We start from the raw sequence: 27,377 nt of genomic DNA on the forward strand, positions 1-27,377 counted from the left end.
TTCCCATCAGATCATGTCAGCCTATTAATACTGTTTGCTAACCATACGAAATTTGCTTGCTCTAAAGGGAAATATGATTTAGAAAGAAATCCGCTCTCACCCACAAACAAAGTGAAGATACACGGAACGTAAAATGAGGAGGGCACTTCATTGATATGCGGTGTTTACCAATTTAGTTAACTATCGGACATCCCTGAAATATTTTTCCATTGTTTCCAATTTTATCTTCAGGTAAAAACAAAGACTCTATCCTTGTAAGTTGTCTGTGGCTGATTTCTTTTCTATATGTTTCCCTACAAGCTATAGGTCAATAATTTCCAATTCAATTAAAGCTGAAAGTAAAAGAAAATGATTCAAGGTTCTTCTGGGACAATTTCCTTCAGAAGACCTGCACCATTTTTATATCAGAGTCATGTTAAGAAGGGTGAGCCAATACCATAATAATAACATGTAGTGGTGAACTATATGAGAAACCTAGTGCTGCTCGGGTATTTATTTATTCCAGTCTTCTTTAGTCCCTCTCCTCCTTTCCCCTCACTCTGCCCATCTCCTGCTTCCTCTCTCTGCCCATCTCCTCCTTTCTCTTCTCTCTATTTAGCTCCTCCTGCCTTCTCTCTCTCTGCCCATCCCATCTCTCCTTGTCCAACTCTCCTCCCACCTCTCTCTATCCCTCCCCCCGTCCCTATCCATTACCTCCACCCCTCGCTCTCTCTCTCCATCTGTACCTCCCCCTCTCTTTCTTAATTTCCTCCTCCCCCTCTCCCTGTTTTTCTCCACCTTTTCCTTTCTGTGTTTCACTCCGCCTCTTGCCTTTCTCCATCTATCTCCCCCTCCCCTATCTCTGTACACCTCCTCCTACTATCTGTGCCTGTCTCCTCCTTCCCCCTCATGTCTGTCCATCAACTCATCCTCCCTTCTCTCTCCCCATTATCACACACACCCCAATAGGAGCATGGTTGTTTTTAGTTAGGACGAGTTTCTTACCCATTGCTTTGCTCACATATGCACATGTCAAATATATTTCATGCATATTTAATGTATTTCATGTGTACTTATACACTTATTTCATCTGTGTGTGTAGCGAATTTTGTCCTAAAGTTTCACTTTCACTCAGCTTAATGTTTATGACATTCTATCTCCTGAACTATGCGCTGTAGAAGCATATAATGTCACAGGTAAATATGGTGGTATATACGCCTACTGCTTGTGAAATGTATTGAGAGCAGAGTTAGTAGTAAAGGAATAATAAATTAAAACGTCATGGATGATGCAACAATTTCTCACACAGTCAGTGTCTATGACGTTATATGTACTGAACTATGTGTCGTACAATGATATATTTTTGCAGGTACATTCAGTGGCAAATGTGGATAAAGTCTGTACAAAATGTTGTGAATAGAGTAAGAAGCAATGAAGTAATAAATTTAAATGTCTTGAAAGACACTGTAATTTTTCATGTATTCATTGTTCATAACATAGTATCTCCTGAACTTAATATCGTACACAGACACAATTTTTCTGGTACATTCAAAGTGTGTAACAAACGTAGTTAGTAGTAAAGAAATAATAGATTAAAACATCATGCTTCACATGGCAGTTTTACTGCATGAACTGTGAAAATGTAGTAAGTGATAAACATTTTTCATAATCCTGTGGGCGCCATCAGTGAGAAAAAGTTTTGTAAAGTTTTAAATTATGTCTAAAGTTTGTTGCAAGTCTCTAAGTATTCTCATTCACAAATACTGGATAACTAAACTACGAGTACTCTCATGTCGTAGGCTACACTGCTCTTCATTCTCACCCCACCCCATTGACAGATGGGTGGTTCTTACCCCTGCAATGATTCTATCCAGACAGTAAATGATATGTAAATCGGTCCAGTGTTTTAGGAGGAGGTGTGGAATGTACATTTACACAGACATAAATACTTACAAAGATACATTTTTGTAATTTGTATGGGTATATGGAATTTAAGAAATGGGTGTCATACTAGCATTGGTTACGCAACTTCCTCATTGTGGTCATGTCAAATAGGATAAATATGGCAGCAGGACAGAAGGAATCAATGTGGAAAAGAAACGGACTGTCCAAAGGAAGAGCAAGAAATAGGAGGGTAACAGTTGCAAATGATATGAGGGAAAAAAAGACAGAGAGAGAAAGAAAGGGATGAGAAAAGCTTGAGTAGTTTACAATGTGGCATAGATAATGGTTCTAAAGATGGACAGAAGGAAAACAGCTGGTTTATGCCAAGAGGGAAGCTATGCCAATGATAACAGGTAATGCTTTAATCTCGTCTCGAAGGAAGAATGGTTTTGAATGAGATGCAGATTACTGGGTAGTCTGTTTCACAGTTGTATGGCTGAAGTGGAAAGAAGATGGAGAAAGATGTAGTGTGATTCAAAGGTACAGCCAAGATGTTGGATGTATCTGATCTGATGTGCATTACGGGATAGAAAAATGAAGACCAACTGTTAATTTTTTTTAATCAAAGTTAATAACCACAGCGTAAGTGTGTGAAAAGTTCAACTTGCACAAAACTAAATGAGTCACTGGTATTGTGGTTCCAGCATAAAGGAAGCAGTTGTAATTCCCATACCAGGTCTGATGTCAGTAGCCTTCCATGAAGTTCCAAAGAGTGAAGGAAAATTTAATGTGACTGATTCAGTTTAAACACTGGTTTGTGATTCAAGAAACTGCTGTTCAGGGCGAGAAACTTGTGTGACAAAGTCGCAACAGATGAATTTTGCAGTGAATTTTTCAGTTACATCAAACAGAACAGTTTTCTCCCTGGACAGATGTACAACACTGATTAAACTAGACTGTACTGGGAGGGCATTCCCACAGGAACTTTAGCCTCTTGGAGTGGAACTTACGGCACCAGAAGAAAGCCTAATAAATAAAGGTTAACTGTTTTTCTTCTGCACAAATTCAATATATGAACACAACTGAAGTCACTCATTATTTGCAAATCAACAAACTGCACACATATGAGGAAATATTGAACTTATCACTTTATTACATACATCAATACTTTGCTGCAGACATCAGAAGGGAGCCTGGATGGACAGTAATATCTTCAGAGAATGGTTCAATTCTGTCTTTGTTCCTGCTGAGAGTGTGTACATGGATGGGAGAGATTTATCTGAAAGAGATGTTCTTTTACTAGACAGCACACCTTGTCGTCCTGTATAATACGAGGTGCGGTGTAATGTACTCTCCTCCTCGGTCTCTACACCGCTCCATACGAATTTTCCACTGTTCATAGCAATGCTGCAGATCATTTTCGGTAAGTCCATACATTACTTCCGTCGCTTTTTCTTTTACTGCTTCAACAGTCTCAAATCTAGTTCCTTTCAAAGCTGAATTGACTTTAGGGAAAAGAAAAAAGTCACAGGGGGCCAAATCAGGTGAGTAGGGTGGATGATCTAAGATGGGAATGTTGTGTTTTGCCAAAAACGTCTTCACTGACAACGCACTGTGGGCTGGGGCATTGTCTTGGTGAAGGATCCATGACTTTTTTCTCCACAAATCGTTCCGTTTTCTCCGTACTCGCTCACATAGGGTAGCCAGGATGCTAATGTAGTAATGCTGATTCACTGTTTGTCCCTCTGGTACCCAATCAATGTGCACAATCCCTTTGATGTCAAAAAAAACAATCATCATTGCCTTGAATTTCGATTTTGACATTCGTGCATTTTTTTGTCGTGGAGAACCAGGAGTTTTCCAATGCATCGATTGGCGTTTAGTTTCGGGATCGTAAGTAAAAAACCACTATTCATCGCAAGTAATAACATTTTGTAAGAAGGTGGGATCACTTTCAATGTTTTCCAGGATGTCAGAACAAATCATTCTTCGGCGTTCCTTCTGTTCAATTGTGAGACACTTTGGAACCATTTTTGAACACACTTTGTTCATGTTGAAACTTTCATGAAGAATCTGCCTAACACTTTCCTTGTCAACTCCTGTTAACTCAGACACTGCTCTGATTGTTAAACGGCAATCTTGTCGAACAAGTTTACCGATTTTTTCAATGTTTGCATCAGTTTTTGCTGACAATGGTCTGCCAGTGCGAGTGTCATCACTGGTGTCTTCGCGGCCATCTTTAAATCGTTTAAACCACTCAAACACTTGTGTTCGCGATAAACAATCATCGCCGTACACTTGTTGTAACATTACAAACATTTCACTTGCAGATTTTCCTAGTTTGAAACAAAATTTGATGTTAACACGCTGTTCTTTCTGTACACTCAACATTTTCCGACGCACAGACAAAACGTCAACTACTTAAAACAGACGGCACGGGCAGACTGAGTGCAGGAGGCAGATGAAACTCGAGCAGTAGGCGGAGCGAGAGTCACGTGACAGGCCACGCGACTTTCAGCCTTATTGCATTCGTTTTATTGTTTCACCAGTAATAGTCCGGTTTTTTTCTAGCCGCACCTCGTATATGCTTGTTTTGGATGGCAGAATGACTTATGAGTCACCTTCTGTCTTTTGTTACAGTACTCAAACAGGCAATGGACCAAGGCACAATCGCAGCTGAGAAACATCATCGCTAGTCAAATTTCATGAAACAACTTGGATAAAAAACCTCATTTTCTGTAAATTTGCAAATGTGTACAATGCAGTGCATGGCGTTAATAAGTTTTGGGACAATGTGAAGAGAACAACAAATGCTTGCTCATGGAAAAAGATTGCAACAGCCTAAAACATAACCAGCTTTCACGGCTACATTTCAATTACTTAACTTGTTGACAATGGACAATTCTTTTATGTGATGCAGCATGTGAAAGTTGCTGGATTTGGAAGGGTTACTCCTGTAAACGAAATATCAGATCTGAAGATGGTTCTAGATAAATCGAAACCGGTCATACGAATAAACATTTTGCAATCAAGACGGATTACAAGTAACATTGTAATTCTGACTGCGCAAACAAAAGAATAACATAGCCAAAACAGATAAAATATTTCTTAAATATGTTTTACTGCATCACAACACAGATAAAACTGACACAGGTTTTGCGTCTAAAACATGATGTACTGCTGACTGACTGTGGCCACTGCCACTGCTTCTAATGCAAATACCAACAATAGCAAATTACAGTAGACACTGTTTTGATCAAACTTGATTGAAATTACAGTTAAGATTTGAATGCTTTTACGAAACTGGTCATGAAAACTGGTTTTACAATATTTCGGAAACAGTTATTGTGTTGAAACATTACAATACTCATATCACAATTATGTAAAATTTGCATCTATGATGATCTCTTAATTATTTTTGTTAAATGCTTTACAAATACCATGTGATTTTAGTCGTAACATAACTCCTGTGTGTTTGCAGTTGCCTCCAATGTAATTACTATCACTTTTCTATGTATGAATTCCATGAATCATAAATTGGGCTCTTGTTTACACCATTTTCGACTTAGTTTCAATTTATTCTTATAAATTAATTACAATACATATTAAACGATCACAGTTAATCTTAAGTTGATCTATTCTCATCAATAAAGTAATCCAACAAAGTTACAATTCAAGCTCTTGCATTTACATAACTTCGCATAAACTTTGCTCGGTGGTATCATATTCCTCGATATGTTTAGAATCATATGTTCCATTAAATTTTGCCCTATTCTGTTGCATTAGAAACCTCTACGGAGAACTTTGAAAGTTGAGGTCAGGAGGAATGTGATACTCATCTGACCAATCTTGTACAACAAATTTACGATTGTGTTTACGTGTTAAAAACATCTGTGAATAATTAAACAGTGATGGCTGTGAAATAGGATTTGAGCAGCTGTGTTATGCAGATATAATGAACAAAGTTTTTTCAGTAGAGGAAGAGGTTGCTAAAAAGAAGCGATCAAGGAACCTGTTGTTGTGCTTGTGAAGGCACAAAAGGAAGTGCTGATCTGTCATTACAGTATGCCAGACTAAATTTGTTTGACTATAACTATGTTTTGACCAGTGCAAAACTATCATCAGGAAAGGGTGAATGAAAAACAGGAACAGGAAAAACTGGATGATTTTTTCCCGAAGATGAACTAAAATAAAATACATTGTGTTTTCATTGTAATTTTTAAACTAGCTGTCAGTTTCTGGTGAGTGAAAAGTACGTAACTCAGTAACATGTTTTGTAAACACAGTAAATAGTTCAGGGTACCTTCCATTCCAAAGGCTGTTGCACGCAGCGACTGTTATATCGACTTGTAAATAATAGATTTCTGCTAGAAACTAGCCATTCTCAATGCACTATCATTTTTGATCAATGCATGTAACACCTGTTGGTCAGATGAAGCCCGACCAACAGGCATTACATGCGTTGATCAAAAATGATAGCGCATTGAGAATGGCTAGTTTGTAACTGAAATCTAGATCTGCCAATAGAATTTCAAAAGGACGACTGATAGCTGAAATCCATTATTTACAAGGCAATAAATAGTTGTTTCTGGTAATAATGTATGAAGTTTGGATTATCCATGGTTTTCAGTTATCCATGCAGTCTCGGGTCCACATTAACCAGGATAATCAGGAGTCTGGTGTAGTTCATTTCCAGCCCTACTTTCAAATTTGCTCTACTACATTTTTTCACTGGTTGCTCACATTTGCCTCTAGTGCATAATCAGTAAAATGTCATCAGCAAAACAAATGTTGTTCTGTGTATTTCATTAATACATACTCTTCCTCCTTTTTGCTGGTTAGCAATTTGGAATTTCTTGTAAAGTTGCTGAATTTTGCAGTAAATAAAATCATTGACAGACACACAAATTTACAAACTCCAGGTAGAAATGAACATTTGACACAAATTAAAGCTGTCTGTATGACTGGACCTGAACCTAGATATCTATTGTAATATCTCAACCCCCATGCGCATGTCAGTGTAGCTACTGCGTAGACAGTATTGGTGAGAGGTGCTAAATGTATAATGACTCCGAGCACTATACGACTTAACCTCTGAGGTCATCAGTTGCCTAGAACTTAGAACTAATTAAACCTAACTAACCTAAGGACATCACACACATCCATGCCTGAGGCAGGATTTGAACCTGCGACTGTAGCGGTCGCTTGGCTCCAGACTGTAGCGCCTAGAACCGCACGGCCACTCGGGCCGGCGCTAAATGTATGACTCTGAACCACTATCACCCTTCAGTTACCACATGGCTTCTACTTCAAAATGATGAATTTATAGTTCACTCTGGTCTTTTCACTCTTAAAGAGAGGACAGATTATTAAGAGAGGCCGAGACAGCCCTATTGTAACACCGAATTATAATTTACAAGAACAGTTGAGGAGTGTTTTTTCAAAAATTGATAAACGCTAAAAAAGGAAATTTTTAAGGAAACACTTTTTAGATATTATACTGAAATACTAATTACGTAAATGAGATAATTAAACATAATCACAAAAATGTGATAATTTAACATTTACACAGCCTCTGTAGGTACAATTCCGATTGTGTGTTTGACTTTCTAAAATTTTCATTGTTAATTTCAGAATGGTATGACTGAGTTTCCAAGCTATTTCTAAAGTCGATACATGCAATGATGAAAGTTAAAAGTTTTGTTAGTAAATTTGTTCCAATTCATTTTTTCCCATTTCTTGCTAACCTTTAACATTTATTACAAATAAATCCACCTTATTGTTCATTTTGAATTAAAATACAATAACATACTACAATATAGTACTTTATAACAACAAAAATAATCAATTATTACACACACACACACACACACACACACACACACACACACACACACACACAAACACACAAAAGAATTTAACTTTTGCGAGCTTTCGGAGCCAGTAGCTCTTTCTTCTCGCAGAAGAGTTGAAGGGGGCCTGTGATATGAGGTTGGCAAATGAAATACTTATGTACCCAGTATCTACAACTTTTCCTCTCTTGTTATTTTTTAATGTCACTGACATTCAATAAAGGCACCAAATCAAGGTAATTGAGTTGTGTGTGTGAGTTGTTTTTGCGTGAGTTTGTGTGTGTACGTATGTTTGTCTATTGTTGACAAAGGTCATTGGCCAAAAGCTTTAAGTGTGAAAATCTTTTTGTTGTGCCTATCTGCGACTCAGCATCTCCGCTATATGGTGAGTAGCAACTTTCCTTCTCACAATATTGTTATAATTGAGTTTGTGGGAATATATGTTGTCTTCAACACTGAATATGGTTTTATGACTTCAGCATATATCTCTAATGTACATTAGTACAATTCCTTCTTTGAAGGCAAACAGGATCAAAGTTTACAGTTTAATTGTTAACTGTCTCTAAGTGGGGGGGGGTTTGCCCAACATCCCCCCCCCCCCCCCACCTTCTACACCGTAAGCAAGAGCACTCAAATAATAATATCACTACCACCAAGTCCAAAGACAACAAAAACGCTTTCCTTTTAATTTAGTTTGTAGCTTCTCTTATTTTGACTTTATAAACACTTACCACAGTGTTACAAGCTCCTGAATGCAACTACTAATAAGCACATAGAATTGTGTAGTAAAGCAAAGCCTTTGATTTGTGTCCTATGTCTTTCAGACATTATACTAAAGAGTATGATTAATATGCACTTATCAGAATTAGAATAGACAGTACCTGCATAAGTAGAGGCAGACTGCTGAAGGGACTGCAACATTCCTTTGCTACATTTAAATTTGTTGGCCACTTCTGTGAGAGGAACTTCATTAATAAGGTCCTGAAGAGCCAATGCTGTATAAAACCGACGGTGTATGGCCATTTTTCTCAGCTGCATTTTTCATAAAATCATAATTTTGCATTAATGAAGACAGACCCAAGATGATCACTATACATAAGAAAAAATACTGTCTAAATACAAGGGGCAATCAAAAAGGTTCCATTTGAGGGCGTTCCTGCACTATATATGCAAAATAGCGTGTCTCTGATGTGGGTATGTAAGTACCGACATGAAAGCAAGGGATTAGAGTTGCATTCGTGTCTTTCCAACGTGCATAAGTTAAGTGCAGAAATGTGAACTATGACGACATTATTACCAAACGCATCCAAACAGGACCAAGATATTGCTATTCTTTTCTTGGCTCCTGAAGAACAAATAACAACAGACATCCATCATAAAATGAAGAATGTGTAGGGGGCAGCACTTCTGCTGAAAACCACCACTGTGTAATGGTTCAAGAAAAATACAAAAGCTACTGCTGCTTCAAGACAATGCATGTTCCCATATCACAAGTGTCATAACGCAGAAGTTACACCAATTGGAGTAGGAGACACTCCAGCACTTGCCCTGCAGTCCTGCTCTGTCCAAATCTGATTATCACACCTTCAGTCCCTTAAAAAAGGTCTTGAAGGATAGACGAATCATGCTGTATGAGGATGCACAACACACAGTTACGGGCTTCTTCACATAGTAGGATGTGGTATTTTAGCAAATCGGTACCTTCAACCTGGTGCATTGGTTGTATGATTGCCTCAATGCTCACGGCAATTTTGCATGATTGGCATACCGATTCTGGACTGTATGGCATTTGAACAGAAACTTTTTCATTGCCCCTAGTAGTTTTAATGCATAAAAAAATATACATATATGCCAAATTCAAGAAAAAAATCACTGTCGTGTTAGCGTGAGAAACACTCCTATAAAATACATTTTCTGAAACACTCATCATTCTTTGTAAATATATGAATAAATTTTCACAAGTATGGCAACAGGCAGCAAGGGTCCTTTGGAAAACTGCTGCTTTCAATAGGTCATTATTGGCAAATGATGAGCCATTCAAGTTTTCCTTCATCATGCTGAATAAATGATAATGGTATGAGAGAAGTGTTTCTGGGTGGAGAAATTGAGAAAATGATCAACAGAGAGGCAGAAGGTGCTGGAGGTGGTGGTGGTGGTGGTGGTGGTGGTGGTGGTGGTGGTGGTGTGGGGGGTCAAAAGATTTGAAGCATTGCAACATCACATATAAGAATAATTTATTTACTTAGTTCACATGTCTAATGTTTTCACAGCAATGCACAATGACATCAATGTCAGACAGTGCTTGCCATTAATGGCCACACCATCTGCATTCCTCAGAATAACCATTTTGAACATGCAAGGGATTTTCTGTGTAAACCAGCAATTGAACTTCATCTACATCTACATTGATACTCCGCAAGCCACCCAACGGTGTGTGGCGGAGGGCACTTTACGTGCCACTGTCATTACCTCCCTTTCCTGTTCCAGTCGCGTATGGTTCGCGGGAAGAACGACTGTCTGAAAGCCTCCGTGCGCGCTCTAATCTCTCTAATTTTACATTCGTGATCTCCTCGGGAGGTATAAGTAGGGGGAAGCAATATATTCGATACCTCATCCAGAAACGCACCCTCTCGAAACTTGGCGAGCAAGCTACACCGCGATGCAGAGCACCTCTCTTGCAGAGTCTGCCACTTGAGTTTATTAAACATCTCCGTAACGCTATCACGGTTACCAAATAACCCTGTGACGAAACGCGCTGCTCTTCTTTGGATCTTCTCTATCTCCTCCGTCAGACCGATCTGGTACGGATCCCACACTGATGAGCAATACTCAAGTATAGGTCGAACGAGTGTTTTGTAAGCCACCTCCTTTGTTGATGGACTACATTTTCTAAGCACTCTCCCAATGAATCTCAACCTGGTACCCGCCTTACCAACAATTAATTTTATATGATCATTCCACTTCAAATCGTTCCACACGCATATTCCCAGATATTTTACAGAAGTAACTGCTACCAGTGTTTGTTCCGCTATCATATAATCATACAATAAAGGATCCTTCTTTCTATGTATTCGCAATACATTACATTTGTCTATGTTAAGGGTCAGTTGCCACTCCCTGCACCAAGTGCCTATCCGCTGCAGATCTCCCTGCATTTCGCTACAATTTTCTAATGCTGCAACTTCTCTGTATACTACAGCATCATCCGCGAAAAGCCGCATGGAACTTCCGACACTATCTACTAGGTCATTTATATATATTGTGAAAAGCAATGGTCCCATAACACTCCCCTGTGGCACGCCAGAGGTTACTTTAACGTCTGTAGACGTCTCTCCAGTGATAACAACATGCTGTGTTCTGTTTGCTAGAAACTTTTCAATCCAGCCACACAGCTGGTCTGATATTCCGTAGGCTCTTACTTTGTTTATCAGGCGACAGTGCGGAACTGTATCGAACGCCTTCCGGAAGTCAAGAAAAATAGCATCTACCTGGGAGCCTGTATCTAATATTTTCTGGGTCTCATGAACAAATAAAGCGAGTTGGGTCTCACACGATCGCTGTTTCCGGAATCCATGTTGATTCCTACATAGTAGATTCTGGGTTTCCAGAAATGACATGATACGCGAGCAAAAAACATGTTCTAAAATTCTACAACAGATCGACGTCAGAGATATAGGTCTATAGTTTTGTGCATCTGCTCGACGACCCTTCTTGAAGACTGGGACTATCTGTGCTCTTTTCCAATCATTTGGAACCCTCCGTTCCTCTAGAGACTTGCGATACACGGCTGTTAGAAGGGGGGCCAGTTCTTTCGCGTACTCTGTGTAGAATCGAATTGGTATCCCATCAGGTCCAGTGGACTTTCCTCTATTGAGTGATTCCAGTTGCTTTTCTATTCCTTGGACACTTATTTCGATGTCAGCCATTTTTTCGTTTGTGCGAGGATTTAGAGAAGGAACTGCAGTGCGGTCTTCCTCTGTGAAACAGCTTTGGAAAAAGGTGTTTAGTATTTCAGCTTTACGCGTGTCATCCTCTGTTTCAATGCCATCATCATCCCGTAGTGTCTGGATATGCTGTTTCGAGCCACTTACTGATTTAACGTAAGACCAGAACTTCCTAGGATTTTCTGTCAAGTCGGTACATAGAATTTTACTTTCGAATTCACTGAACGCTTCACGCATAGCCCTCCTTACGCTAACTTTGACATCGTTTAGCTTCTGTTTGTCTGAGGGGTTTTGGCTGCGTTTAAACTTGCAGTGAAGCTCTCTTTGCTTTCGCAGTAGTTTCCTAACATTGCTGTTGTACCACGGTGGGTTTTTCCTGTCCCTCACAGTTTTACTCGGCACGTACCTGTCTAAAACGCATTTTACGATTGCCTTGAACTTTTTCCATAAACACTCAACATTGTAAGTGTCGGAACAGAAATTTTCGTTTTGATCTGTTAGGTAGTCTGAAATCTGCCTTCTATTACTCTTGCTAAACAGATAAACCTTCCTCCCTTTTTTTATATTCCTACTAACTTCCATATTCAGGGATGCTGCAACGGCCTTATGATCACTGATTCCCTGTTCTGTACATACAGAGTCAAAAAGTTCAGGTCTGTTTGTTATCAGCAGGTACAAGATGTTATCTCCACGAGTCAGTTCTCTGTTTAATTGCTCGAGGTAATTTTTGGATAGTGCACTCAGTATAATGTCACTCGATGCTCTGTCCCTACCACCCGTCCTAAACATCTGAGTGTCCCAGTCTATATCTGGTAAATTGAAATCTCCACCTAAGACTATAACATGCTGAGAAAATTTATGTGAAATGTATTCCAAATTTTCTCTCAGTTGTTCTGCCACTAATGCTGCTGAGTCGGGAGGTCGGTAAAAGGAGCCAATTATTAACCTAGTTCGGTTGTTTACTGTAACCTCCACCCATAATAATTCACAGGAACTATCCACTTCTACTTCACTACAGGATAAACTACTACTAACAGTGACGAACACTCCACCACTGGTTGCATGCAATCTATCCTTTCTAAACACCGTCTGTACCTTTGTAAAAATTTCGGCAGAATTTATCTCTGGCTTAAGCCAGCTTTCTGTACCTATAACGATTTCAGCTTCGGTGCTTTCTATCAGCGCTTGAAGTTCCGGTACTTTACCAACGCAGCTTCGACAGTTGACAATTACAATACCGATTGCTGCTTGGTCCCCGCATGTCCTGACTTTGCCCCGCACCCGTTGAGGCTGTTGCCCTTTCTGTACTTGCCCAAGGCCATGTAACCTAAAAAACCGCCCAGCCCACGCCACACAACCCCTGCTACCCGTGTAGCCGCTTGTTGCGTGTAGTGGACTCCTGACCTATCCAGCGGAACCCGAAACCGAACCACCCTATGGCGCAAGTCGAGGAATCTGCAGCCCACACGGTCGCAGAACCGTCTCAGCCTCTGATTCAGACCCTCCACTCGGCTCTGTACCAAAGGTCCGCAGTCAGTCCTGTCAACGATGCTGCAGATGGTGAGCTCTGCTTTCATCCCGCTAGCGAGACTGGCAGTCTTCACCAAATCAGATAGCCGCCGGAAGCCAGAGAGGATTTCCTCCGATCCATAGCGACACACATCATTGGTGCCGACATGAGCGACCACCTGCAGATGTGTGCACCTTGTACCCTTCATGGCATCCGGAAGGACCCTTTCCACATCTGGAATGACTCCCCCCGGTATGCACACGGAGTGCACATTGGTTTTCTTCCCCTCTCTTGCTGCCATTTCCCTAAGGGGCCCCATTACGCGCCTGACGTTGGAGCTCCCAACTACCAGTAAGCCCACCCTCTGCAACTGCCCGGATCTTGCAGACTGAGGGGCAACCTCTGGAACAGGACAAGCAGCCATGTCAGGCCGAAGATCAGTATCAGCCTGAGACAGAGCCTGAAACCGGTTCGTCAGACAAACTGGAGAGGCCTTCCGTTCAGCCCTCCGGAATGTCTTTCGCCCCCTGCCACACCTTGAGACGACCCCCCACTCTACCACAGGTGAGGGATCAGCCTCAATGCGGGCAGTATCCCGGGCAACCACAGTCGTAGTCCGATCAGGGGATGCGTGGGACGAGCTGGCCGTCCCCAACAAACCCCCATCCGGACCCCCACAGTGATGCCCATTGGCAACAGCCCCAAGCTGTGTGACCGAAGCCAACACTGCCTGAAGCTGGGAGTGAAGGGATGCCAACTCAGCCTGCATCCGAACACAGCAGTTGCAGTCCCTATCCATGCCAAAAACTGTTTTGCAAAGAACGTCTGAACTAATCTACAGAGAGCGCAAACAAATCGACAAAATTTAAACGGTTATTAAAATGCAAGATTGCCTAGTAAATGCAGTAATGCTGCTACTTGGGAACTGCTGACACTGCTCGGCGGCGGAAGGAGACTAAGCGAAATTACACTATTCAGGTACTAAAACGCGATGCTACGCCCGAAATTTATGAATTAAACAATGCAAGTACCAAAAACACGCAAAGAAATTAAGAATTAAACTATGTAACAAATGAGTGAGCTAGGAGTATACGACTTGGTGCTGCAGCTTCTTATCCAACGGCGGCAGGGAGCACACTTGTGTTGACATACAATAACGCTAAAGAAATATGTGTTGCATATAAAGTTAATTGAAACATTTGTTCACCTTAAGCATGATGTAACCCAATATGTTAATATACATGTGACTAATCTTTAAAGTTATCTGTATATCTACACGGTGAACTACCTAACCATGATTAAAATTCATAGTCAAAGAAAATTAAATTGCTGAATTTTACTTACACTGAAAAAGAAATATAAGAATTTTAAAGATCTCTGGGACACAACACCATGGGAAATCAGAGTTTGAATATATTTATCACATATCTCAAAGGGAACTAAATAACAATTGAGAAAAGCTGTCAAAAGAATGATGAAAAATAAAACCTTCTGTGTAAAGAACTACAATGATTGATAATGCTGTGGTGTAAAGTAAGGTGTCAAAGTTGAGTGACTGTAGGAAGATACGAGACGACTTAGACAAAATAGCCAGTTGCTATGATGAATGGCAGCTAGCCCTAAATGTGGAAAACCGTAAGTTAATGCAGATGAGTAGGAAGTCAAATTCTAAAGGTGGCAGGAGTAAAATACAGGGAGCGAAAGGCTATTTACAATTTGTACAGAAACCAGATGGCAGTTATAAGAGTCGAGGGGCATGAAAGGGAAGAAGTGGTTGGGAAGGGAGTGAGACAGGGTTGTAGCCTCTCCCCGATGTTATTCAATCTGTATATTGAGCAAGCAGTAAAGGAAACAAAAGAAAAATTCGGAGTAGGTATTAAAATCCATGGAGAAGAAATAAAAACTTTGAGGTTCGCCAATGACATTGTAATTCTGTCAGAGACAGCAAAGGACTTGGAAGAGCAGTTGAACGGAATGGACAGTGTCTTGAAAGGAGGATATAAGGTGAACATCAACAAAAGCAAAACGAGGATAATGGAATGTGGTCAAATTAAGTCAGGCAATGCTGAGGGAATTAGATTAGGAAATGAGACACTTAAAGTAGTAAAGGAGTTTTGCTATTTGGGGAGCAAAATAACTGATGATGGTCGAAGTAGAGAGGATATAAAATGTACACTGGCACTGGCAAGGAAAGCGTTTCTGAAGAAGAGAAATTTGTTAACATCGAGTATAGATTTAAGTGTCAAGAAGTCGTTTCTGAAAGTATTTGTATGGAGTGTAGCCATGTATGGAAGTGAAACATGGACGATAAATAGTTTGGACAAGAAGAGAATAGAAGCTTTCGAAATGTGATGCTACAGAAGAATGCTGAAGATTAGATGGGTAGATCACATAACTAATGATGAAGTATTGAATAGAATTGGGGAGAAGAGGAGTATGTGGCACAACTTGACAAAAAGGAGGGACCGGTTAGTAGGACATGTTCTGAGGCATCAAGGGATCACAAATTTAGCATTGGAGGGCAGCGTGGAGGGTAAAAATTATGGAAACATCCCCCAGGCTGTGGCTAAGCCATGTCTCCGCAGTATCCTTTCTTTCAGGAGTGCTAGTTCTGCAAGGTTCGCAGGAGAGCTTCTGTAAAGTTTGGGAGGTAGGAGACGAGGTACTGGCAGAAGTAAAGCTGTGAGGACCGGGCGTGAGTCATGCTTCGGTAGCTCAGATGGTAGAGCACTTGCCCGCGAAAGGCAAAGGTCCCGAGTTCGGGTCTCGGTCGGGCACACAGTTTTAATCTGCCAGGAAGTTTTATATCAGCGCACACTCCGCTGCAGAGTGAAAATCTCATTCTGAAGACTGTAATATGTATGAATACTGTCAACTGTGGTCTTTGTGTGTTGAACTGCAATTTGTCAGACCAGAAAAGACAAATCAAGTGAACTTAGTGGCTTCATCTGAATCACTACGAGTGTACCACAGAAGAGATGGCCGTCAAAATAAGAAACACAGGAAAAATAGTTTGAAAAACTTGATCTCAACATAGATGATGCAAGGATGAATTTCGCAAAGGTTGGCGATGGAAAAGATGCATAGATTACCATTCAAACAATGAGTACACTATTCTATAAATATTAGTGAATTAAGCCTAGGCTCTTTAAGTACAGTCATTTGGAAGTGCCCAATATTATTTATGTTTCAAAGGTGATTTCAGTAACTTTCATATATGTATCAACTTGAAACACAAAAGTAAGTATTGTTCACTTAAACAATTTTTACATAAAGCTTTAAAAGAAACCTTTTGGGAACGCGTATGCATTGTACCATGTGTGTACTAACCTGTACCATCAGTCATCAGACCAACTGACCTTTTGCTATAGTTCGAGCACTCAATGGTGGTATTCCTATATCCCTGCTTAGCTCTTTACCCTTTGATATACAGTGATTACAAGTAAATATTGGGGCAGTGCTTACTGTACTTCACAGCAAGGAGGCAGTTGTACATAGTGTGGCTACTAACTGAAATGGCAAACAATATGCTATTCTATGTACACACTTGACATGGTGCTACATGGAAAGCCCAATGACTGAACAACCTGGGAGATGGTACACTTCACACTTTGGACAACCAGAAACCAGCCATAGTTACGAGGACGTGCTGAAAAGTAATGCCTCTGAATTTTTTATGTGAAAACTCTCAAAGTTCAAGACACAAAGGAATTGAAGACAATATTTGCCAGTGAGCATCAATTTATTTCAATGGGACAAGCTAAAAATTTGTGCCAGAGCAGGATCCGAACCAAGTCACCTGCTTACTAAGCAGATGAACTTACCACTACCTCATCCCAGATGCAGCAGTCACCGCAACTGCATAGGCTACCCTAGCACGCCTCCCGTCAGGCTCAAATTATCAACTTATACCACACACTACTGATGTAGTGGCCATGCCCATTAGCCTCATTACTCGCGTCATCTCGCCAACCATTTTGATCCTGCGGCCACTATGAATAAAGACACAAAGCAATTAAAGATATTAGCTGTCAGTGGGCATTGATTTACATCAATGGGGAAAGCTGAAAGTTTGTGCTGGACCAGATTCTTTTGTCAGAAAAAGAGAGAGAGAGAGAGAGAGAGAGAGAGAGAGAGAGAGAGAGAGAGAGAGAGAATGTTTGGCATTTGTCCCTGCAGCAGTCGTGTAAATGAAATTTTGCCAGATCTACAGAGTGGGCAGGACACTCAGTGTCAGCGCATTTACAAAGGCGTGCTGAAAAGGAATGCGTCTGAATTCTTTATGTGACAACTATTAAAGCTTTTTCAATAAAGGAAACATTATAAATATTCTAAAGCTTTATTCTTCATGTCTACATATTTGCAGCCAATGGCTGAAAGAGGGCTCCGAATTGTACCGTGTAAAATGGTGGTGTCTATCCTTTCAGACATGTTTGAAAAAGCAGACACCATACTAATCTTTCAGCTCCTATTAATCAAGACAAACACATTAGCTGCCAGTGGATATCGATTTATATGAATGGGTCAAGTTGAAAGTTTGTGCTGGGGCAGATTCAAATCTGGATATGTTGCTTACTAGGCAGGTGTTCTGCCCACTACACCATCTGGACACAGTGTTATGTTGGGACATATCTGCAAGAACAGATGATGGCTAACGGTTCCTTTAGAGTAGATGCACACCAAGTTCAAACTCTTAGGGGAATTGGCAAGATGCCACAAGTAATGAGGCTAATGGGCAAGGCCACTGTATCAGGAGTGTGTGGCATAGTGTTACTTAAACAACAATAAACCACTGATTAATCGATAGTGTAAGCACTATCATCACTATCAGGAGTCTAGTTTAACAATTGATAGTTATACCATTTATAATGTAATTTTTCTTTAATAGATGCGCAAAAATTGTTGGATTCTATCCTATCACCTCTGTGGTGTGTGGAGTGCAGAGGGAAAGTAGACTGCATGGTGGTATTTAGTCAACATCAAATATTCTGGCACCTTAGCCAGTCTATGCTGTTTATAAACGTTTGTTGTTAATAGACTGGTCACTGTGGGGGAGGGAACATGTGAGAGGGAATTTTCTAGTTTGTCCTCCAGTGACGACAACTCCCAGTCATGTGCTTTCGTACCGATCAGGCGCTTATTTTAGAAATTATACATGTAAATAACATGGATTCATGAATGCACATTATACAGATGGTCATCTTCAAATGTGTGAGCATACTTGCTTTTAGCAAGGAATACAAATGTAAATAAGACTCCTGTAATACATCACAGTTATTAGAGGGAAAAAATGACATTTTAAAGATTTGTTAAGTGTTTGTGATTGTACTGCATAATGCATTTCAAAATAAATATGATTATTATCATTATTAATTAAACACACCTGCAACTGTCCTCTTCTGTTTCTTAGTCCACATTGTACCGACAAGTGCTTTCAGTTGTACATGTATAAGGTGATTCGAAAACACAAAACTCCTAATCCTGTATATATTTCTTACGCTCTTACCCATTAATGGTTAAACCCCTTATTTGGAACTTGTGAAGAAGGTGAATTAGCTCACCATTATTTTTATTTTTCTTATTTTTTGAGTTTACAGCATTCTAAGAACTGATTAATAATTTTTTGAGAGTCAAGAGGAAGAATGCTACCCCTAAAGCTTCTAGCTCTTCGAGGTATTGTAGGAGGTGACTTCAATGTATTGAAAATCGTTTCTTTGTCATTCATTTCATTATTTAAAGGCCACACAACTACAGGATTATTCTTCGTCACAGAACTATTGTGCCACAATGGTTGAATCATTGTCATTGGCAGCCGTGAGACAAAGAGCACAGTCACCACAAAGTGTTCCGAATGGAGCCGACATGAAATGATCAATATCATGTGGCACCAATAGTCTCTGTTGGCTGCAGAAATCCCGCACTTCCAAGACTGCTTTGTTTGTGTGAGAAGTGCATAAAGAGAGTTTTTCGTTATTGTTTTGAAAATGAATTGTAAAAATCAATCATCTGCCTGGAATTTTTTCAAGAATGTGGGACATAATAGTTTGTGAAGTGTACCATCAGCAGTAAGATGATAAACATTTATCGATTACAACTAATTTAAGAGACCACTTAAAAAAAAAAAGGAGAGAGAGAGAGAGAGAGAGAGAGAGAGAGAGAGAGAGAGAGAGAAAACCATGGATAGAACTGAAGTGTGAGGGATCAACTAGTGAGCTAGTTGTAAGAGGTGGGGGGGGGTCTGAAATGTTGCTTTCTGAACGGGATATGACCCAAATGTTTAATTAAGCCTAAAATACATTAAGAATAAATTTTCTCTGTGTAAGTAAGTGCATAAAGTAAGGAGAAAAGGTCATGATTTAATGTAGGGAATGTATTTTTGTGCTGTTCCGTTAAAGAATGTTCCAGAAAAATGTCTATATATTGCTCTGTAAAAAAGTTGAAAGGCAGTCGCCATAATTTGTTTTGGACTATATAACAGTGAGAGCTGTGAACTCACTCTCTCTCTCTCTCTCTCTTTCTCGTTTATTTTCGATGGCTGTTTCATAAAATGTAAGTGTCACTCTCATATCGGTAACTTTATAATTACATTAATATTGTTATAAAAGCCACATTTGAATTAAGAACCTATTTTCCTTTTCCATTAATGCCACATCTCAACTTATTATGTTGGGTTTTAGAATCTTTTTCGGGCCGCAGCAAAGGACAGTTACCGACGAATTGATTGGTGGCCACAGTCGTATGCTACTGGTGTTCAATCGGCATTTACTTTATCAAACTTTTATTTAAGTATCCCGGAGATTTCATCTATTGATCAATTCTATCAGTATCAGGGAAAGATAATTACGCAAAATGCATAATTTTGAGATCAGTCAGTGACCTCTAAATAATGCAGTCGGTCAACGATCTCATCGGTCTGATGTGAATCGGATGCTGGATGGCAGAAAGAACATTTTTACTTGCGCAATAATGAATTTTCAATGCACCATTTTACCATTTCAGAAACTTTGCCACCAGCAGAATTGATTGAAAAGTTTTATACTATTATTTTCTTTTTCTTTTAAACAGCAGAAATACTATACAATGTCATGTCATTTGTGTGCTATTTACAGACACTACCAACCTTGACAAATCATTGAATAATTGAGTTTCCGTCCACCCCAACAGCTGAGTGGTCAGTGCGACGGAATGCCATGAAAAGTGGCCCTGGTTTGATTCTTGGCTGGGTCGGAGATTTTCTCCACTCAGGGACTGGGTGTTGTGTTGCTGTCGTCGTCATTGTCATCATCATCATCATCATCATCGTCGTCATCATCATCATTTCATCCCCTTTGACAGGCAAGTCACCGAAGTGGCATCAACTCAAAAGACTTGCACCAGGCGACCGGTCCACCCGACGGGAGGCCCTAGCCACACGATATTTCAACGGGCTAGACTTATTTTCTTATTCATTACTACAAGTAAGCAACACATTTGAATGTAAATGCCTCTGTAATGAGCTTTCTCGAACTATTGTTACTGTCGCGCACCTTTATAATGGGCCGCACAAGGTTTACACTTGAGAGGTGCATTTCAAGTTTGTATAACAGAGTAACAAGTGAGAAGCGAGTGCGAACCCCATCACCGCCTGAACCAAAATTAATACAGCATCGCAAAATCAGCTGCTCATAGCATTATTATTACTGTGTTGCTGTCTTCTGAGTAAATAAACAACATGCTTTGGTCTGTGGTTTGTACAGAAGTGCTTGCATTGCATTAACGAATAAAAACAGAACTAAAACTTCTGGTGCTTATAAAATGGCATCAATATTAGTGCATATCTTCTGCCAAAAATGGCTAACTATAGCAAGTTGTAAATATAGGTCATATTAACCAAACTGTAATTTTTCAATGGTAATGGAAAGCTCTCACGTATCGTGTAATTTAAGCTGTTGTTATGAACTTGCAGCATGCCACAGTTGAAAAATAGGGCCACAACCTGACTTTTTATCAAGAAATAAAAAAGATACGTTTCTCAAAGCAACTTATGACAGAGCTACAACCATTTATTCCTACTTTAAGCTGTTTTATCACAACTCTAGTCGACGAAATGCTATCTATCATCATCTGTTAAGCACGAGCTTTGAGCAGCCTGGGTATATTATAGGACTAGATCAGTATGATGGGTGAAGGTGCCAACAATGCTGTCTCTCCCTGCATCTTTCCTTACCCTTCATTACTATGCTCTTTATACCACACCATGCACTTCCCTCAGTGAACGACAAAACTTCCACGAAAACTACAAGCTCTTTTAATAAAACGAGCCTTAATCAGCCTGACAACAAACACATTTCTGCCGACAGGAGACCAGTTTGTTGATATCATTACTGAAGAATTTTTGACTTTGTTGACATAGCCACAACCTTACCTCTTCTTGCACTGCTTCATCCCTCTCACACAGAAGTCCTTGAAGGTGTTCTTTAAGTTTTGGAAACAGATGAATATCAGATGGGGTCAAGTTAGGACTGTATGGAGGATGATTGACAACACTGAACCAAAGGCGTCAGATTGTTGCAGATGTCGCAGCATTTGTTTATGGTCTGACATTGCTGTGTAGACAAACTCTTCAAATCTGAAATTTGTTTACTGTATGCTGTTTCTCAGGCACTGACATAGTTTTGTTACACACCACCATGTTACATGCCACAATTCAGAGCCTTCTAGCAGACACTGGCTGCAAATATGTAGACGTAAGGAATAACGCTTTAGAATATTGATAATGTTTGTTTTATTTAAAAAGCTCTAAGAGATTTTACATAAAAAAATTCAGAGGCATTACTTGTCAGCACACCCTCGGAAATGTGCCGACACTGAGTGTCCTCAACAATGACCAATACTACCTCTGCAGCTCTGACAAAATTTCAGTTACGTGACTGCTGAACTATTCGATCTGGAATAGTAGTGGTGGTGGTGGTGGTGGTGGTTAGTGTTTAACGTCCCATCGACAACGAGGTCATTGGAGACGGAGTGCAAGCTCGGGTTAGGGAAGGATTGGGAAGGAAATCGGCCGTGCCCTTTCAAAGGAACCATCTCGGCATTCGCCTGAAACGATTTAGGGAAATAACGGAAAACCTAAATCAGGATGGCCGGAGACGGGATTGAACCGTCGTCCTCCCAAATGCGAGTCCAGTGTGCTAACCACTGCGCCACCTCGCTCGGTCTGGAATAGTGCCATTTTAGACACAATGTAATTGACAATATTGTTATTCAGTTGCTTCTACGGACAACCTAACCGTCAGCTAAAGACAACTGCAAAAATCATTTCTGATATTTGTTCACTTCAAATGCCCATGCTAACTATGGATGCACAATCCCAGTAGTTTCAGAAGTTATTTGCTTATCTACTATTTCTCCTCATAAATGTGTTATGCAAAAGTTGAGAAGGTCAGAGGCTTGCATGCATACGCATCTCTGCAGCTGTACTTACAAGTTAAAGATGTCATTGTGTTTGTACTGATCAGAATCTACAAACAAACAATCCTTTCGCTTAGTAGTTTTATTCAGTTTAACAACTTATGAATTTAAATTTAAAGTGTGATTTTTTAATAATTTTTTAAATTACAAAGTTGAGCTGGAAAATTTGGATTATATCCTACAGTGTCACCAAATCCTAGGTTCACTATTGTATAGTACAGCCACTATCATAGATGAGATGGATGTGACTTGCGGGTTAAGGAATCATCATCACCTATGACTAGTCTCTTTCTCATAGGTCGTACATACAGATAAAGGTTTGGGGGAACATATAATGTATGAAATCTAATCTTCTTAGGTTCCACATCTGCATTTACATTTATGATCTGTGAGCCACAATATCTAGTACAACAGAAGACGTCAGACAACAGCTGGCAAAGAGATCAGAGATCATTATTTAAAATCAGATTAACTATGAAATATTTATCAAAACATAAGCTCACAAAAGTTAACATTCTACATTCAGGGCATACAGTAATGGGAGATCTGATCTAATGATGGAAAACAAAGTGATAATCTTGTATTTTTTCACTGTATATGTCAGCCTCAGGTCATGCAGGTGGTACCATTACTGGTTTTAATTTGTTACCTGTTCATCATCAGATGTTCTATTTAAAGAGAAATAAAAGGTGGATGGTAAAATAGTAAGAAACCAAATAACAACTCAAATTATATTCTATGGACAATTGCAAATACTTTTAAGGTAGCTCACCAACTAGAATTCCACCGTCACTCACAATGTACACACATCTGCACTCTGATAGTTGGTACTGTAGGCTGCAGTTGACCGTCCATGCTACTATATAAACACAAGTCGTCACTACCAAAAACCTTGAAAAGTAGTTGAGGTAATAACTTCAAATTTTTCCACAATTCTGTAATGAACTACAACACAGTCACTAAATTTTGGGTGTTACTGAATTAAAATCAGCTCCATTGCAGCCATGTGTGAAGCAAGCAGGCAAGCACAGAAGTGTCGATATGTAATTTCATAAGCAAACATGTTTCTATACTACAAGGCAGCCTGGCAAGCTGGCCAATTGTAATGACATTGCAGAAAGGCCATACAACTACAACTCAGCCGGCGGAGTATTTCCACACGATGGTGAACTAGGGGTGTTGCTTTAAACATGCCTGGAAAGAATGTATTTGCACAAGAAGTGTGCTACTAATTGCTAAAAATACTATCTGATTCTAGCAAAGTTATGCACAGTATGGCAGCACCTTCCACGACATCAGTTCCAGGCTAGTCTCTATCACGCTCTGAGCCAGCCAGCAGTTGATGCCAGTATGGACAGCCAGCTCTAGCAGCCCAGTTCACGGTCCAAAGTCCATATCCATGCAGTTAGAATGACAACAGATAAGCCACCCCCAGCCTCTATGGTAGCAATGAACTTTTCCCATGGAGAGCAATGGTTTGCAGACAGGGCAATACTGCTGTCATCCTTCTGCATCAGGGTGAACTTCTAATTTGGTAGCAGTGGACACTTACAAGAATTCTGCAGACATATACATTGCTACAGTGCTAACTCTGGCACATGGCTTTGAGTGTGGTAAACAGTGTCAGCAAAGTGGGATGAAGACATTAACGGCCATCCCTCCGCTGGGACCTTCAGATGCCATTGGCACTGCCGGTGGACTACATGCCTGCAGAAGGCTTATCCAGGAGCACGGCAGCACTTCAAAGCTGCAAATCAAGACGAAATAAAAATATGTTGTATCTTGCAGTGGAGTTTTCCTAGCCACCCATGGCAACACTACTGCCTTCACAACCTGCCACTCTACCAGCTCTACACCATAGTGGCCGCACTCACACTGTTTTGCTACAGAGTGGTGTCAGAAGTACTTGGGGACTTCATCCGGCAGCTTGTGCCACCACCTTTGACATCCACTTAGGACAGCTATACAATCACAGCACAGTTTCATCAAACAGTGGGGTGAGCGAGCAGACTATTGATTTTTGATTGTTTTTCCTGTTTTATGTGTAAACAGCATGGAGTTTAAGTGATTGACGCACAGGGATTTGAGGGTTACATTTGTGTAGGCAGGGGAACTAGCTGATCTTTCACAGTTCCATGGTAATACAAAGGAGCATCATTTATGACCTATGAGATGTGGTTAGTGGAACTTGACAGTGCATTCTGCTTCCTGTACAGAGTCAGTACCAGTAATTTATGTTAACAGTCATCAGTACGGGCATATGGCTAATCTGTGCACAGAGTCAGCACAGACAATGATACAACATAACATGTAAGTGTGTGTTGTGTCATAAGGCATATTGTGAGTGTATTTTGCATTCCTTAAGAGTGTATTAGAGATAAAGGTTCACCACTGGCAATTTCTCAAACGCAGGGTGTCACTAGTTGGGAGACAGTTATAGCATTGTTTAATGAAATGTCACAATTGAAATCAGATAATGCAGACTTACATAATAGGTTTTCAGTTAGGGAGAAAGAGCTAGAATTAGCCGAGCAACTAACTCCTTTATTAGATCCAAAAGCAGTCATTTGTATCATCCCTCTCTCTGTAAAGTCAATTCACAATGTAATGGCTTTTCTGGATGACATGCAGTTATCAGCTAGTACTGGGGATGACTGTCAAGGGGTCAGTTACTGCAGGTGACAAGCTTACGGTTAATAGGGGAAGCCAAAACTTATGTCGGATTTACAGAGATACTATGAGGCACAGACATCTGATAAACTGAGTAAAGCCCTGCTACACAGCACAAGAAGGAACATAGTGAAATGTCTGTCAAAGAAGCATAATGAGCTGGTAGAAATTTTGTGGATAGAATATGGAAAGTGAATGTGCTGACATATGAATTAGGAGAAAATAACAAGACCAATAAAGTCATACTCAATGATATGAAACAGAGGGCATTAGATGCATTTTTAATGGGCTGTCCAATATGTCAAGAAGAGTGACAATGAGTACCAAGAAGAATTCATGTAGTGCATTCAGATTAGTCACAGAATTAAGAAATTGATGCAGTAACAGGAATGGGGGATAAGGGAGGAGTATTCTTCATTTACTTGAGTTGTTATACATATAGGGAAATGAGACATGTGCAGAGGCAATGTCGTCAACCTCAGCGTAGTAGATGTGGAGTGGTGGACACCATCAATATGACTGTAGAAACAGTAATGGGAAACAGGGGACAAGGTGTTAAACGCAAAAACGAAAGCAAACTCCACCGCATGGAGTTCCTAATAAATTTTGATGCAAGCAATACAGAAGAAGAGACAGAATGTAGTATAGTGGAAACAGTGAAGTGTAAAAAGGCCAAGTTTTTACTGGACACAGGAGCGCGTATCGGTGGCAAGTATGGACCTTGTGATGGAGTTGGAGAAACTGATGTGGGGTCTTTGGGTCCAGCAATGACAGATTTTAAGGTGGAGATGCACCATTTTAAGCAATGATTAGTAATTGTGTTCCGAATAAATAATGGATACTGCACAATCTTAGTATTAGACTTTCTGATAATGCAGTGTGCCAAAACTGATCTTAGGTGATGTATAGTTGATGGATGACATTCCAGGCAGGAGAGAGAGTTTCCAGGGAAGTAGGGATGCAAGGTGTATCTATCTTAAGTGGTGAACTGTTTGAACTGCAGTCAACACCACTAAGGATTAATTCACATGTTACTGTGCTGCGAGGTACCAGGAAGTCGGTCTGTGTAAATGTGGGACTGGAATGGATTGTTAGCGCATTGTGCTTGGTAGAACCAATGGCAATAAATGATGTATTACACATATGACATAGCTTTGTGAGGAGAAGCATAGTACAAATACAGGAGGAACTGAGCAGGAAAAAAGCGCCTGTGAATTTAGATGACTTTGGCACAGGCGGAATATAGGTCACCAAAGGAATGTTGTTAGCTAATTCAGAAGTCCTGAATGATGTGGGTAGTGACTCAATCAGTGTGCACCCAGGATAATGTGTAAACTGCCAATAAAACTGAACTGCATAGGAAGTTGGAGCCTCTTTGAGATAGGAACAGATTGGAGATGGTGAAATTATTGCTTGAATTTGAGGATTTGTTTTTTCTTGGAGGTCCTTTATCAGCAACACCTATAACACAGCATCATACCCCTAAAGACAGAGTTATCAGCATATTGTAGATCTTATCACATACTGCAATATTTGCAATCAGTATTAGCAACTATCGGATGGGGTAACAGAAAACAGCATTCGTCCACAAAGTGCAGCAGTGGCAGTCGCACCAAAAGCCACCCTGTGGGACCAAAAGATATACAGTAGATTATGTTGTGACTAAAGACATCTTAACAGCATAACTGTGATCGATGCATATCCAGCCCCAAATAGCACTGAAACTAATGAAAATTTGTGGCAGTGCAAGTACTTCTCTCTCTTAGATATGAGGAGTGGGTGCCAACCCAATTATATAACTATTTTCACAAAACATACAGCAAGCATACACAACATTTGTGAGACGTTTTTAGAAGATTATGAGCAGTGAAATTAACATTAAGCATGGAAAAATGTCACTTTGCAATGGAAGAAGTTATTTACTGATGGCTCATTATTAGTAGTGACGAGGTCGAGGTGAATATGAGTTTGATAAAAGCAGTGGGGGAATTTTCAGTTTCTGATAATACTGAGGAGTTTAAATCTTTCTTAGGGTTAGGGAATTGTTACAGAAAATTCATAGCAAGGTTTGCAGATGCAGCAGGACCA

At 40.1% G+C, this 27,377-nt stretch overlaps 1 protein-coding gene across 2 annotated transcripts in view; it reads right to left on the reverse strand.

Annotated features, from left to right (window-relative positions):
• Positions 1–27,377, reverse strand: part of LOC124593590 (DNA polymerase theta) — a 338,073-nt gene that overhangs the window by 117,866 nt on the left and 192,830 nt on the right. For both annotated transcript variants that reach the window (XM_047131990.1, XM_047132069.1), the window contains one exon: positions 8,597–8,747. In XM_047131990.1, coding sequence (XP_046987946.1) covers positions 8,597–8,747 — 151 coding nt within the window. The remainder of the gene's footprint in view (positions 1–8,596; positions 8,748–27,377) is intronic.

Source organism: Schistocerca americana, chromosome 1 (genome assembly GCF_021461395.2).
Source record: "Schistocerca americana isolate TAMUIC-IGC-003095 chromosome 1, iqSchAmer2.1, whole genome shotgun sequence".
NCBI classification, from domain to species: Eukaryota; Metazoa; Arthropoda; class Insecta; order Orthoptera; family Acrididae; genus Schistocerca; species Schistocerca americana.